General features: G+C 50.7%; 1 protein-coding gene across 2 annotated transcripts; it reads left to right on the forward strand.

Annotated features, from left to right (window-relative positions):
- The first annotated feature begins 221 nt into the window (after positions 1-221).
- On the forward strand, positions 222-15,618 carry paqr3a (progestin and adipoQ receptor family member IIIa). Of its 2 annotated transcripts, none has more exons than XM_036936471.1 (7): positions 222-409; positions 2,261-2,493; positions 2,855-3,017; positions 7,495-7,650; positions 11,723-11,920; positions 12,178-12,268; positions 14,665-15,618. In XM_036936471.1, the coding sequence occupies exons 2-7, from the start codon at positions 2,306-2,308 to the stop codon at positions 14,805-14,807; spliced, it is 939 nt and encodes a 312-aa protein (XP_036792366.1). In that variant the 5' UTR covers positions 222-409; positions 2,261-2,305; the 3' UTR covers positions 14,808-15,618. The 2 variants fall into 2 exon arrangements, with proteins under 2 accessions (XP_036792366.1, XP_036792367.1); XM_036936472.1 differs by having other exon boundaries at positions 2,264-2,493.
- The last annotated feature ends 297 nt before the right edge of the window (positions 15,619-15,915 follow it).

The following is a 15,915-nucleotide window of genomic DNA, read 5'->3' on the forward strand; positions in this document are numbered from 1 at the left end:
GGCTCGATTATATTATATTCTATGCTCATTGATAGTCATTTAATGAGAATTAGACATGATAACTACAAGCTGTTTTATCATGTGAAAAGATAGGTCATGACCTATCTGCGGTCTCACCACAAAAAAAAGCAAACGCAAACTTGCACTGATTTCAGCACTACAGCGCAAATATGTATTTATTTCAATTTATTTTTTTACTCAGGCAAATCAAACGAACGAACTTTACTGGGTCCATCGCTGATGACGTCAGAGGGACGGATGATTTGGAAGATGGTGGTAACCTGTTTGTGTTTTTGATGTGTCTACTTTTGTTGTCAACTAATCTCTATTACGAGATCCAAATAAATGTACAGTAATTCATACAAGAAATGTGTGAATGGCTCTAACTACGCGTACAGCAAACTGAAAGGTAAGCTCTTTTGATAAGGATTTAGCCAGCTCTAAAGAGCAAAAAAATCGCTAGCTGGCACCAGAGCTAGCTAGCTAGCTACTTAGTTATTGCCAAATGCGGTTTATTGTCTAGTTTGCTGTTTTATAAAGCTAACTGATGTACGTTATACGTTGTACCAAACCATCACACCGTTGAATCATTCGCTAACTGAAGCAATACACATAGCTTTTTAATGGACTGATCAGTGATTAGTACAGATTAAAATTCTAGCTAACTAATTTGCCGGTCAGGCAAGACGTGTCTTGTCGATACTCAAGGGTGTACATGCTTGCGGCCTAACTATCATTTTAGCTATGTTCAATTCATTGTGTTTTAGTTCATTGTATGTTTTAAACTGTTGAATAACAAGGGAAACATAATCACGTATCCATATCAACAGATCTCAACAGCTGATAAAACAGTGCCTATAGAAAGTATTCATACCCATTGACTTATTCCACCTTGTGTTGTTACAGCCTGAATTGAACATTGATTAAATGTTTTTCTCTCTCTCACTCGTCTACATGTTTTTAGACATTTTTGCAAATGTATTGAAAATGAAATCGAGAAATATCTCATTTACATAAGTATTCACAGCACTGAGTCAGTTAGAATGACCTTTGGCAACGATTACAGCTGTCTTTCTGGGTCTCTTAAGAGTATTTCAAACTTTGTCAAGTTGATCATTGATAGACACCATTTTCAAGTCTCGCCTCAGATTTTCAAGTTGATTTTAAGTCAAAACTGTAACTAAACCACTCAAGAACATTCAATGTTGTCTTGTTAAGCAACTCCAGTGTACATTTGGCCTTATGTTTTAGGTTATTGTCCTGCTGAAAGGTTAACGTGTCTCCCAGTGTCTGTTGGAAAGCAGACTGAACCAGGTTTTCCTCTAGAATGTTGTCTGTGTTTAGCTGTATCCTGTTTCTTTTTATCCTGAAAAACTCCATATTCCTAGCCGAAGACAAGCAAACCCATAAGATGATGCAGTCACCACCATCCTTAAAAAACATGGAGTGGTACTCAGTGATGTGTTGTATTTTTCCCCAAACATAACGCTTTGTATTCAGGACCGAAAGATAATTTCTTTGCCACATTTTTGTAGTGACTGGCTGTATTGATACACCATTCAAAATGTAAATAATAACTTCACCGTGCTCAAAGTGATATTCAATGTCTGCTTTTTTTTTACCAATAGGTGCCCTTCTTTGCGAGGCATTGGAAAACCTTCCTGGTCTTTGTGGTTGTATCTGTGTTTGAAATTCACTGCTCGACTGAGGGACCTTACAGATAATTGTGTGTGTTGGGTACAGAGATGAGGTAGTCATTCAAAAATCATGTTACTCCTGAACTTATTTAGGCTTGCCATAACAAATGGGTTGAATACTTATTGACTCAAGATATTAATTTTGTCAAAATGTCTAAAAACGAAATTCCACATTGACATTATGGGGTATTGTGTGTAGGCCAGTGACACAATCTAAATTTGATAAATGTTTAAATTCAGGCTGTAACCCAACAAAATGTGGAAAAAGTCAAGTGGTATGAATGCTTTCTGAAGGCACTGTATCTCTGTCTTCAATTCCAAACTACTAGCTAGGACTAGTTGTCTAAATACCTGACTGATTTCTGACTTAAAATATCTCTGTCTCTCTCTGTGTCTCTCTCTCTCTGTATCTGTCTGTGTCTCTCTCTCTGTCTCTCTGTGTCTCTCTCTCTCTGTATCTGTCTCTCGCTCTCTCTCTCTCTCTGTATCTGTCTCTCTCTGTGTCTCTCTCTCTGTCTCTCTCTGTGTCTGTCTCTGTCCCCCCCCCCCCCCCCCCCTCTCAGCAGATGACTGTGATACAGCGGTGACACCGTTCCTGTAGTTTCACCATGCCTCAGAAGCTGATGAAGAGTGCCCACTACATCGAGCTGGGGGGGAGATACCAGTACTGGCCCGTGCTGGTCCCCAGAGGGATAAGGCTGTACACATACGAACAGATCCCAGTGTTCCTGAGGGATAACCCTTACATCACAGATGGCTACAGAGCCTACCTGCCCTCCAGGCTATGCATCAAAAGGTGAGTTTTAACATGCACAACTAAATAACAGATGCATGGAACTTGCTCTGTGCAGTATACATATCTGGGCCACATTTAACTGTCAAATCCTTGATTCCTCTTGTCCTTGATTCGTCCATTCCTCACCTCTCTCTCTCTCTCATTGGAGGAGAGGCTCCAAGAGGAGAGATCTTGGAGCCTCTCCTCCAATGAGAAAGAGGGTAAAATTGAGGAAACGAGGACAGAGGAATCAAGAATTTGACAGCTTGTACATTTTTCAGACAGATCCTACCTAGGCCTAACACTTCTACCATGTGTCACTTCCTGTCGTCTGTTCATCCTGCCCAATGAGACGGCGTATATCTGTTTTTACTTCCTGTAGTCTGTTCATCCTGTCCAATGAGACAGTGAATATCTGGAGCCACCTGCTGGGCTTCCTGTTGTTCTTCACGCTGGGGATCTACGACATGGCGTCTGTGCTGCCTGCCACCAGGGCCTCCCGGGAGGACTATGTCATCTATTCCATAGGACTCTTCTGCTTCCAGGTGGGTACTATGCCATACCCGGTGGGGTGCTTACTATGCCATACCCGGTGGGGTGATATTACTATGCCATACCCGGTGGGGTGCTTACTATGCCATACCCGGTGGGGTGCTTACTATGCCATACCCGGTGGGGTGCTTACTATGCCATACCCGGTGGGGTGCTTACTATGCCATACCCGGTGGGGTGCTTACTATGCCATACCCGGTGGGGTGCTTACTATGCCATACCCGGTGGGGTGATATTACTATGCCATACCCGGTGGGGTGATATTACTATGCCATACCCGGTGGGGTGCTTACTATGCCATACCCGGTGGGGTGATATTACTATGCCATACCCGGTGGGGTGATATTACTATGCCATACCCGGTGGGGTGCTTACTATGCCATACCCGGTGGGGTGCTTACTATGCCATACCCTGTGGGGTGCTTACTATGCCATACCCTGTGGGGTGCTTACTATGCCATACCCGGTGGGGTGATATTACTATGCCATACCCTGTGGGGTGCTTACTATGCCATACCCGGTGGGGTGATATTACTATACCATACCCGGTGGGGTGCTTACTATACCATACCCGGTGGGGTGCTTACTATGCCATACCCGGTGGGGTGATATTACTATACCATACCCGGTGGGGTGCTTACTATGCCATACCCGGTGGGGTGATATTACTATGCCATACCCGGTGGGGTGCTTACTATGCCATACCCGGTGGGGTGATATTACTATACCATACCCGGTGGGGTGCTTACTATGCCATACCCGGTGGGGTGATATTACTATGCCATACCCGGTGGGGTGCTTACTATACCATACCCGGTGGGGTGATATTACTATACCATACCCGGTGGGGTGCTTACTTTACCATACCCGGTGGGGTGCTTACTATACCATACCCGGTGGGGTGATATTACTATGCCATACCCGGTGGGGTGCTTACTATGCCATACCCGGTGGGGTGATATTACTATGCCATACCCGGTGGGGTGATATTACTATACCATACCCGGTGGGGTGCTTACTATACCATACCCGGTGGGGTGATATTACTATGCCATACCCGGTGGGATGCTTACTATACCATACCCGGTGGGGTGCTTACTATACCATACCCGGTGGGGTGCTTACTATACCATACCCGGTGGGGTGATATTACTATACCATACCCGGTGGGGTGCTTACTATACCATACCCGGTGGGGTGATATTACTATACCATACCAGGTGGGGTGATATTACTATACCATACCCGGTGGGGTGCTTACTATACCATACCCGGTGGGGTGCTTACTATACCATACCCGGTGGGGTGATATTACTATACCATACCAGGTGGGGTGCTTACTATACCATACCCGGTGGGGTGATATTACTATACCATAACCGATGGGGTGCTTACTATACCATACCAGGTGGGGTGATATTACTATACCATACCCTGTGGGGTGATATTACTATACCATACCCTGTGGGGTGATATTACTATACCATACCCGGTGGGGTGATATTACTATACCATACCCGGTGGGGTGATATTACTATACCATACCCTGTGGGGTGATATTACTATACCATACCCGGTGGGGTGCTTACTATGCCATACCCGGTGGGGTGCTTACTATACCATACCCGGTGGGGTGATATTACTATACCATACCCGGTGGGGTGATATTACTATACCATACCCGGTGGGGTGATATTACTATACCATACCCGGTGGGGTGATATTACTATACCATACCCGGTGGGGTGCTTACTATGCCATACCCGGTGGGGTGCTTACTATGCCATACCCTGTGGGGTGATTACTATACCATACCCGGTGGGGTGATATTACTATACCATACCCGGTGGGGTGATATTACTATGCCATACCCGGTGGGGTGCTTGCTATACCATACCCGGTGGGGTGCTTACTATACCATACCCTGTGGGGTGATTACTATACCATACCCGGTGGGGTGATATTACTATACCATACCCTGTGGGGTGATATTACTATACCATACCCGGTGGGGTGATATTACTATGCCATAACCGGTGGGGTGCTTGCTATACCATACCCGGTGGGGTGCTTACTATACCATACCCTGTGGGGTGATTACTATACCATACCCGGTGGGGTGATATTACTATACCATACCCGGTGGGGTGCTATTACTATACCATACCCGGTGGGGTGATATTACTATACCATACCCGGTGGGGTGCTTACTATGCCATACCCGGTGGGGTGCTTACTATACCATACCCGGTGGGGTGATATTACTATACCATACCCGGTGGGGTGCTTACTATGCCATACCCGGTGGGGTGCTTACTATGCCATACCCTGTGGGGTGATTACTATACCATACCCTGTGGGGTGATTACTATACCATACCCGGTGGGGTGATATTACTATACCATACCCGGTGGGGTGATATTACTATGCCATACCCGGTGGGGTGCTTGCTATACCATACCCGGTGGGGTGCTTACTATACCATACCCGGTGGGGTGCTTACTATACCATACCCTGTGGGGTGATTACTATACCATACCCGGTGGGGTGCTATTACTATACCATACCCGGTGGGGTGCTATTACTATACCATACCCGGTGGGGTGATATTACTATGCCATACCCGGTGGGGTGCTTACTATGCCATACCCGGTGGGGTGATATTACTATACCATACCCGGTGGGGTGATATTACTATGCCATACCCGGAGGGGTGCTTACTATGCCATACCCGGTGGGGTGCTTACTATGCCATACCCGGTGGGGTGATATTACTATACCATACCCGGTGGGGTGATATTACTATGCCATACCCGGTGGGGTGCTTACTATGCCATACCCGGTGGGGTGATATTACTATACCATACCCGGTGGGGTGCTTACTATGCCATACCCGGTGGGGTGCTATTACTATGCCATACCCGGAGGGGTGCTTACTATGCCATACCCGGTGGGGTGCTTACTATGCCATACCCGGTGGGGTGATATTACTATACCATACCAGGTGGGGTGCTTACTATGCCTTACCCGGTGGGGTGATATTACTATACCATACCCGGTGGGGTGCTTACTATGCCATACCCGGTGGGGTGCTTACTATGCCATACCCAGTGGGGTGCTTACTATACCATACCCAGTGGGGTAGTGAGTGACACTATACTGCCCTACAAAATGGCACAATGGATGAATCTCAATTCAATTTCCTTGATTCGTGTCCTCAACTCATTGTAAGAGGAGGTCAGAGGAGAGGAACCTCATATTTTCTCCTCCAATTTGTTTTGAGAAGGAGATGAGGAGAGTACACAAGTAATCAAGGATACAGCCTACACCACTTCTCTGAGCGGTGACAAACACTCAATCTGATCAGCCAGTCCAACTAGATTCATGTTCTGAGTTCCCATGACCTTAGATAAGCCAAATTATGAGGAATGTAGCTTTCATTCAAAGCATTTATTCTCTGAAATAGGTTTGTTTTCTCTGTTCAGCTCTGTATGCTGTGCTCCTCCTAACATGGTCTCCGCTCAGCTCTGTATGCTGTGCTCCTCCTAACATGGTCTCCACTCTGTTCAGCTCTGTATGCTGTGCTCCTCTTAACATGGTCTCCTCTCTGTTCAGCTCTGTATGTTGTGCTCCTCCTAACATGGTCTCCGCTCTGTTCAGCTCTGTATGCTGTGTTCCTCCTAACATGGTCTCCTCTCTGTTCAGCTCTGTATGCTGTGCTCCTCCTAACATGGTCTCCTCTCTGTTCAGCTCTGTATGCTGTGCTCCTCCTAACATGGTCTCCGTTCTGTTCAGCTCTGTATGCTGTGCTCCTCCTAACATGGTCTCCGCTCTGTTCAGCTCTGTATGCTGTGCTCCTCCTAACATGGTCTCCTCTCTGTTCAGCTCTGTATGTTGTGCTCCTCCTAACATGGTCTCCGCTCTGTTCAGCTCTGTATGCTGTGTTCCTCCTAACATGGTCTCCTCTCTGTTCAGCTCTGTATGCTGTGCTCCTCCTAACATGGTCTCCACTCTGTTCAGCTCTGTATGCTGTGCTCCTCCTAACATGGTCTCCACTCTGTTCAGCTCTGTATGTTGTGCTCCTCCTAACATGGTCTCCTCTCTGTTCAGCTCTGTATGCTGTGCTCCTCCTAACATGGTCTCCGTTCTGTTCAGCTCTGTATGCTGTGCTCCTCCTAACATGGTCTCCGCTCTGTTCAGCTCTGTATGCTGTGCTCCTCCTAACATGGTCTCCTCTCTGTTCAGCTCTGTATGCTGTGCTCCTCCTAACATGGTCTCCGTTCTGTTCAGCTCTGTATGCTGTGCTCCTCCTAACATGGTCTCCGTTCTGTTCAGCTCTGTATGCTGTGCTCCTCCTAACATGGTCTCCTCTCTGTTCAGTTCTGTATGCTGTGCTCCTCCTAACATGGTCTCCGTTCTGTTCAGCTCTGTATGCTGTGCTCCTCCTAACATGGTCTCCGTTCTGTTCAGCTCTGTATGCTGTGCTCCGTGGGATACCACCTGTTCTGCTGTCACCGATCAGAGAAGACCAGTCGTCGCTGGATGGCTCTGGACTACGCTGGCATCTCCATAGGCATCCTGGGCTGCTACGTACCTGGGGTGTTCTACGCATTCTACTGCAATAACGTACGTAACAAACTTCTAACCACGTAAAACACTTTTCCTTGCTGTAACCTCACTTGACTTTCCCAGCTGTAGTTCAGTTTGCATGAAATCCCGACTTCCGGGACAGCTTGACACGTAAAGGGTTTTTGTGTACGACGTGAGGTGTAGTAGTGTTCGCGTGCTGTTAGTCGATGATGTGGATGGGTTTAGGTTTGATAAGAGTTGATGTAATCCATCCAGTGGGGATCGTTTACCTGACCTGAACGGCACCCTCTGAAAGAGGCCTCAGGCAACACACGTTATCCTGCTTCTGTTGAGGGGCATCATCAGCTGGTATCACTCTTCTGTTGAGGGGCATCATCAGCTGGTATCACTCTTCTGTTGAGGGGCATCATCAGCTGGTATCACGCTTCTGTTGAGGGCATCATCAGCTGATATCACTCTTCTGTTGAGGGCATCATCCGCTGATATCACTCTTCTGTTGAGGGCATCATCAGCTGATATCACTCTTCTGTTGAGGGCATCATCAGCTGATATCACTCTTCTGTTGAGGGCATCATCAGCTGATATCACTCTTCTGTTGAGGGCATCATCAGCTGATATCACTCTTCTGTTTAGGGCATCATCAGCTGATATCACTCTTCTGTTGGGGGCATCATCAGCTGATATCACTCTTCTGTTGGGGGCATCATCAGCTGATATCACTCTTCTGTTGGGGGCATCATCAGCTGATATCACTCTTCTGTTGGGGGCATCATCAGCTGATATCACTCTTCTGTTGGGGGCATCATCAGCTGATATCACTCTTCTGTTGGGGGCATCATCAGCTGATATCACTCTTCTGTTGGGGGCATCATCAGCTGATATCACTCTTCTGTTGGGGGCATCATCAGCTGATATCACTCTTCTGTTGAGGGCATCATCAGCTGATATCACTCTTCTGTTGAGGGCATCATCAGCTGATATCACTCTTCTGTTGAGGGCATCATCAGCTGATATCACTCTTCTGTTGAGGGCATCATCAGCTGATATCACTCTTCTGTTGAGGGCATCATCAGCTGATATCACTCTTCTGTTGAGGGGCATCAGCTGATATCACTCTTCTGTTGGGGGCATCACTTGCACAGGAGAAATGGGGCAAGAGCTGCTGTTCTGAAAAAAGGGCAGAATTTCACTAGGAATGAAGACACTTAATGATTTCACTAGGAATGAAGACACCTGAGGATTTCACTAGGAATGAAGACACTTGAGGATTTCACTAGGAATGAAGACACTTGAGGATTTCACTAGGAATGAAGACACTTGAGGATTTCACTAGGAATGAAGACACTTGAGGATTTCACTAGGAATGAAGACACTTGAGGATTTCACTAGGAATGAAAACACTTGAGGATTTCACTAGGAATGAAGACACTTGAGGATTTCACTAGGAATGAAGACACTTGAGGATTTCACTAGGAATGAAGACACTTGAGGATTTCACTAGGAATGAAGACACTTGAGGATTTCACTAGGAATGAAGACACTTGAGGATTTCACTAGGAATGAAGACACTTGAGGATTTCACTAGGAATGAAGACACTTGAGGATTTCACTAGGAATGAAGACACTTAAGGATTTCCTGGCACTGACCAGCTCGTCTAGTAGACTACGATTTTCTAGTCTGTATATAGCTACTGACCCTGGAACTGAGCCTTACTGCTTACTTCTTGCGTTCTTATTTCTCATGTGTTATATTATTACTGCATTTGTTGGGAATGAGCCGGAAAGAAAGGGTTTATCACTATACAGTCTGAAAAATACTAACCCTGGGCTAGCTTCACTGACCTCGGGCTAGCGGGTTGGCTTCACTGACCTCGGGCTAGCGGGCTGGCTTCACTGACCTCGGGCTAGCGGGCTGGCTTCACTGACCTCGGGCTAGCTACACTGACCTCGGGCTGGCCTGGTTATGTAAACCCATAACCATGCCTATTGAAGCTAGCGGGATAGCGTCAATAACCTCGGGCTAACAGGCTTTCCTCAATAACCTCGGGCTAGCGGGCTTGCCTCAATAACCTCGGGCTAACAGGCTAGCGTCAATAACCTCGGGCTAGCGGGCTTGCTTCAATAACCTCGGGCTAGCGGGTTTGCTTCAATAACCCCGGGCTAACAGGCTAGCGTCAATAACCTCGGGCTAGCGGGCTTGCTTCAATAACCTCGGGCTAGCGGGTTTGCTTCAATAACCCCGGGCTAACAGGCTAGCGTCAATAACCTCGGGCTAGCGGGCGTGCTTCAATAAACCTCGGGCTAGCGGGCTTGCTTCAATAACCTCGGGCTAGCAGGCTTGCTTCAATAACCTCGGGCTAGCGGGCTTGCTTCAATAACCTCGGGCTAGCGGGCTTGCTTCATTTTCCATTCCTGCATCTTTGTTCTGAACATTTCTGTTTGACTCCTTAAGGACTCTAGTGTAGTAGTGGAGCCTGCTTTCTCACCATTTCTACATGGTGACCCTTGAAAAGAGTTCATTGAATGTTTCACTTCAAATTCACGGTTCCCATCAAAAATAATACATGTTTAATTTCATTGCTGCTCTGTACTGCTGAAAGAAAACCACTTACACTTGGAAGTGTGGCCCAAGCATGTCCCATCGATTCCTTCTCCAGCCACCCCTCACTTGTTTCTGTCAGAGTTCTGGCAGCACAGCCAGTTACCTCTCCCCCCCCCCCCCCCCCCCCCCCCAGTTATTGGAAGTGCTGGGTTATTGTGCCCCCAAGAACGCGGCTGAAATCTGCTCCAGTCAGAACCAGATGGCTGCGTTCATAGAGCGGTCCGTACCATATGACATTCACACATAGGGGAGACAACCATCTCCACTCCTCCCCTGCCTACCATGGCTGAGGCTTCTCCACTCTGGGTGAATACTCAGCCGAGTCCCCAAACAAAAAAGGGCTGGGTTTTACATTTTTATTTTGTATTTTTAGTAATATAACTCGAATACAATAAAGTCACGCTTTGTGGAATGGAAAATACTGGAAGTGTATATCCCAGTAGTCCTCTGTGTTGGTATTTTCTGTGTGAAAATGAAATCGCTGTGAATTTCACTCCAATTGGCAAGCTGAAGGTATCTGAATAAATGCCCTGGAAAAGTACAAAGTGCAAAAAAATGATCGTTTTTTTAAACACTTGAATATATAGGTCTACATTTCATATCCTCAGACATTTGTGTGAGACATTGGGTGTATTTTCTACATTTTATTTAACTAGGCCAAGTCAGTTAAGATCTTACCCCTTGTCTCAGCTCGCTGGTCACCATAGCAACACCCACCTGTAGCACGCGCTCCAGCAGGTATATCTCTCTGGTCACCCCCAAAACCAATTCTTCCTCTGGTCGCCTCCTTCCAGTTCTCTGCTGCCAATGACTGGAATGAACTACAAAAATCTCTGAAACTGGAAACACTTATCTCCCTCACTAGCTTTAAGCAGCTCACAGATTACTGCACCTGTACATAGCCCATCTATAATTTAGCCCAAACAACTACCTCTTTCTTTCCCCTGTATTTATTTATTTTGCTGCATTGCACCCAATTATTTCTATTTCTACTTTGCACATTCTTCCACTGCAAATCTACCATTCCAGTGTTTTACTTGCTATATTGTATTTACTTTGCCACCATGGCCATTTTTTGCCTTTACCTCCCTTCTCACCTCATTTGCTCACATCGTATATAGACTTGTTTATACTGTATGTTTGTTTTACTCCATGTGTAACTCTGTGTTGTTGTTTGTGTCGAACTGCTTTGCTTTATCTTGGCCAGGTCACAATTGTAAATGAGAACTTGTTCTCAACTTGCCTACCTGGTTAAATAAAGGTGAAATAAAAATAAAATAACAAATTCTTATTTACAATGACGGCCAAACCCCGGACGATGCTGGGTTATTTGTGCGCCACCCAATCACGGCCGGTTGTGATACAGCCTGGATTCTGTGACGCCTCTAGCACTGAGACCACTGTGCCACTCAGGAGCCCCCCCCCCCCCCCCCCCCCCCGAGCAAATTAATCCATTTCTATTGTAAAAATGGACAATAATATCTGTTCTACTCCTTCTCATTTCAGTACTGGCGTCAAGTGTACCTGGTGACGGTGCTAGCTATGATCCTGGCGGTGTTCTTTGCCCAGATCCACCCCCACTACCTCAGCAAGCAGTGGCAGCGACTCCGCTCTGTTCTCTTCTGCAGCGTGGCCGGCTACGGCCTCATCCCCACCGTACACTGGGTCTGGCTCAATGGGGGCTTCTCTTCAGACCTCGTACAGGTCAGATAACTAGTAACTGTCTCCAAAGGATTCTAAAACTTTAAGGGCTGGTTTCCCGGACACGGATTAAAGCCTCTCGTTCTGGACACCGTCATCTGCTCAGTGGAGGATCTGTGTTTTAGCCCAGGATGAGGCCTAAACTGTGTCTAGGAAACTAACCCTACAGGTCCTTTTATAATGTCACTCCTTGAATCGTCCCCTAGCGGCCTACAACCCAATTTCAACTATATATGATGTAATATTCGTCTTTTCTCCAGTCTTTTATTCCTCGTGTTCTGGGGATGTACGCGATCGCTGCCGTAGCCTTCGTCTTCTACGTCTCGAAGGTCCCCGAGCGCTACTTCCCAGGTTCGCCGCTCACAACTTTTCACTTCTTTCCTTCACTTTACTTGCACCCTCTCGCCTCTCCCTGCACCCTCTCGCCTCTCCCTGCACCCTCCCTCTCGCCTCTCCCTGCACCCTCCCTCTCGCCTCTCCCTGCACCCTCCCTCTCGCCTCTCCCTGCACCCTCCCTCTCGCCTCTCCCTGCACCCTCCCTCTCGCCTCTCCCTGCACCCTCCCTCTCGCCTCTCCCTGCAACCTCCCTCTCGCCTCTCCCTGCAACCTCCCTCTCGCCTCTCCCTGCACCCTCCCTCTCGCCTCTCCCTGCACCCTCCCTCTCGCCTCTCCCTGCACCCTCCCTCTCGCCTCTCCCTGCAACCTCCCTCTCGCCTCTCCCTGCACCCTCCCTCTCGCCTCTCCCTGCACCCTCCCTCTCGCCTCTCCTTGCACCCTCCCTCTCGCCTCTCCCTGCACCCTCCCTCTCGCCTCTCCCTGCACCCTCCCTCTCGCCTCTCCCTGCACCCTCCCTCTCGCCTCTCCCTGCACCCTCCCTCTCGCCTCTCCCTGCAACCTCCCTCTCGCCTCTCCCTGCACCCTCCCTCTCGCCTCTCCCTGCACCCTCTCGCCTCTCCCTGCAACCTCCCTCTCGCCTCTCCCTGCACCCTCCCTCTCGCCTCTCCCTGCACCCTCCCTCTCGCCTCTCCCTGCAACCTCCCTCTCGCCCCTCCCTGCAACCTCCCTCTCGCCCCTCCCTGCACCCTCCCTCTCGCCCCTCCCTGCACCCTCCCTCTCGCCCCTCCCTGCACCCTCCCTCTCGCCCCTCCCTGCACCCTCCCTCTCGCCCCTCCCTGCACCCTCCCTCTCGCCTCTCCCTGCACCCTCCCTCTCGCCTCTCCCTGCACCCTCCCTCTCGCCTCTCCCTGCACCCTCTCGCCTCTCCCTGCAACCACCCTCTCGCCTCTCCCTGCAACCTCCCTCTCGCCTCTCCCTGCACCCTCCCTCTCGCCTCTCCCTGCACCCTCCCTCTCGCCTCTCCCTGCAACCTCCCTCTCGCCCCTCCCTGCACCCTCCCTCTCGCCCCTCCCTGCACCCTCCCTCTCGCCCCTCCCTGCACCCTCCCTCTCGCCCCTCCCAGCACCCTCCCTCTCGCCCCTCCCTGCACCCTCCCGCTCGCCTCTCCCTGCACCCTCCCTCTCGCCCCTCCCTGCACCCTCCCTCTCGCCTCTCCCTGCATCCCCTCGCCTCTCCCTGCATCCCCTCGCCTCTCCCTGCATCCCCTCGCCTCTCCCTGCATCCTCTCGCCTCGCCCTGCATCCTCTCGCCTCTCCCTGCATCCTCTCGCCTCTCCCTGCATCCCCTCGCCTCTCCCCTCTCCCTGCATCCCCTCGCCTCTCCCCTCTCCCTGCATCCCCTCGCCTCTCCCCTCTCCCTGCAGCCCCTCGCCTCTCCCCTCTCCCTGCAGCCCCTCGCCTCTCCCCTCTCCCTGCATCCCCTCGCCTCTCCCCTCTCCCTGCAGCCCCTCGCCTCTCCCTGCATCCCCTCGCCTCTCCCTGCATCCCCTCGCCTCTCCCTGCATCCCCTCGCCTCTCCCTGCATCCCCTCGCCTCTCCCTGCATCCCCTCGCCTCTCCCTGCATCCCCTCCCCTCTCCCTGCATCCCCTCGCCTCTCCCTGCATCCCCTCGCCTCTCCCTGCATCCCCTCGCCTCTCCCTGCATCCTCTCGCCTCTCCCTGCATCCCCTCGCCTCTCCCTGCATCCCCTCGCCTCGCCCTGCATCCCCTCGCCTCTCCCTGCATCCTCTCGCCTCTCCCTGCATCCCCTCGCCTCTCCCTGCATCCCCTCGCCTCTCCCTGCATCCCCTCGCCTCTCCCTGCATCCCCTCGCCTCTCCCTGCATCCCCTCGCCTCTCCCTGCATCCTCTCGCCTCTCCCTGCATCCCCTCGCCTCGCCCTGCATCCCCTCGCCTCTCCCTGCATCCCCTCGCCTCGCCCTGCATCCCCTCGCCTCTCCCTGCATCCCCTCGCCTCTCCCTGCATCCCTCGCCTCTCCCTGCATCCCCCCCTCGCCTCTCCCTGCATCCCCCCCTCGCCTCTCCCTGCATCCCCCCCTCGCCTCTCCCTGCATCCCCCCCTCGCCTCTCCCTGCATCCCCTCGCCTCTCCCTGCATCCCCTCGCCTCTCCCTTTTTCTTGGAAAAAGATTTGGGGACGGTGTGAGTGGATTTTAGTCCGTCTCCTTTAGAATGGGTGAGAATTAAATGCGAGGAGATGGGATGCAAGGAATCACAGAATTTTCTTTTTTTTATAGCCTAGATGACATTTTAATTTCCCTTGTTGTTATGGTGATGAACCTGGTTAGGAAACCATGCATTCTTTAATGTTGTTTGTAAACCCATCATAACCATGTCTTTGCGTCTTCCCTCAGGTCAGTTGAACTACCTGGGCTCCAGCCACCAGGTGTGGCATGTTCTGGTCATCGTGATGTTCTACTGGTGGCACCAGGCTGCCCTCTTTATCTTAACCCACCGCCACAGCCACCCCTGCCCAGACTACACTGTGCACACCTAGGACTGCCCAGAGTAAACTACCCCCAGCGTGACTAGGGCTACCCCCAGCGTGACTAGGGCTACCCCCAACGTGACTAGGGCTACCCCCAGCGTGACTAGGACTGCCCAGAGTAAACTACCCCCAGCGTGACTAGGGCTACCCCCAGCGTGACTAGGGCTACCCCCAGCGTGACTAGGACTGCCCAGAGTAAACTACCCCCAGCGTGACTAGGGCTACCCCCAGCGTGACTAGGACTGCCCAGAGTAAACTACCCCCAGCGTGACTAGGGCTACCCCCAGCGTGACTAGGACTGCCCCCAGCGTGACTAGGACTGCCCAGAGTAAACTACCCCCAGCGTGACTAGGGCTACCCCCAGCGTGGCCCGGGCTACCCAGAGTAAACTACCCCCGGGGTGACTAGGGCTACCCCCAGCGTGACTAGGATTACCCGGGCTACCCCCAGCGTGACTAGGATTACCCAGGCTACCCCCAGCGTGACTAGGACTACCCGGGCTACCCCCAGCGTGACTAGGACTACCCGGGCTACCCCCAGCGTGACTAGGGCTGCCCACAGCTTGACTAGGACTGCCCAGAGTAAACTACCCCCGGGGTGACTAGGGCTACCCCCAGCGTGACTAGGATTACCCGGGCTACCCCCAGCGTGACTAGGATTACCCGGGCTACCCCCAGCGTGACTAAGACTACCCGGGCTACCCCCCAGCGTGACTAGGGCTGCCCCCAGTTTGACTAGGACTGCCCAGAGTAAACTACCCCCAGCGTGACTAGGACTGCCCAGAGTAAACTACCCCCAGCGTGACTAGGACTGCCCAGAGTAAACTACCCCCGGCGTAACAGAGTAGGCCTCGTCCAGGCCCATCACTGGGCTCGAACCTGGACCCTTCTGCACAACACTCACAGAGCAGCGTTTACCCGTCACCCCACATCAAATAACTACTCCAAGGACTGCTGCTACAGAGAGAGATGTACTGAGCCAGAATCAGCTTCTGCCACCATGGAGCGGCCATGCCAGAGACAGAGCAAGCAAGGCAGCACCAACCACAACAAGTCAAATCCCACCCAGTCAACCATTAGAAATGTTTTGGATAATATATTCTATTGTGACTTGGTCC

This window comes from Oncorhynchus mykiss, chromosome 11 (genome assembly GCF_013265735.2).
Source record: "Oncorhynchus mykiss isolate Arlee chromosome 11, USDA_OmykA_1.1, whole genome shotgun sequence".
Taxonomy (NCBI): domain Eukaryota; kingdom Metazoa; phylum Chordata; class Actinopteri; order Salmoniformes; family Salmonidae; genus Oncorhynchus; species Oncorhynchus mykiss.

Bases quoted from the DNA above. Each gene is read 5' to 3' on its own strand.
- paqr3a (XM_036936471.1), top strand. From the start codon at position 2,306: ATGCCTCAGAAGCTGATGAAGAGTGCCCACTACATCGAGCTGGGGGGG. The intron at 7,651-11,722 runs GTACGTAACAAA...TTCTCATTTCAG, and splicing joins ACGCATTCTACTGCAATAAC to TACTGGCGTCAAGTGTACCT. The intron at 11,921-12,177 runs GTCAGATAACTA...TCTTTTCTCCAG, and splicing joins TCTCTTCAGACCTCGTACAG to TCTTTTATTCCTCGTGTTCT.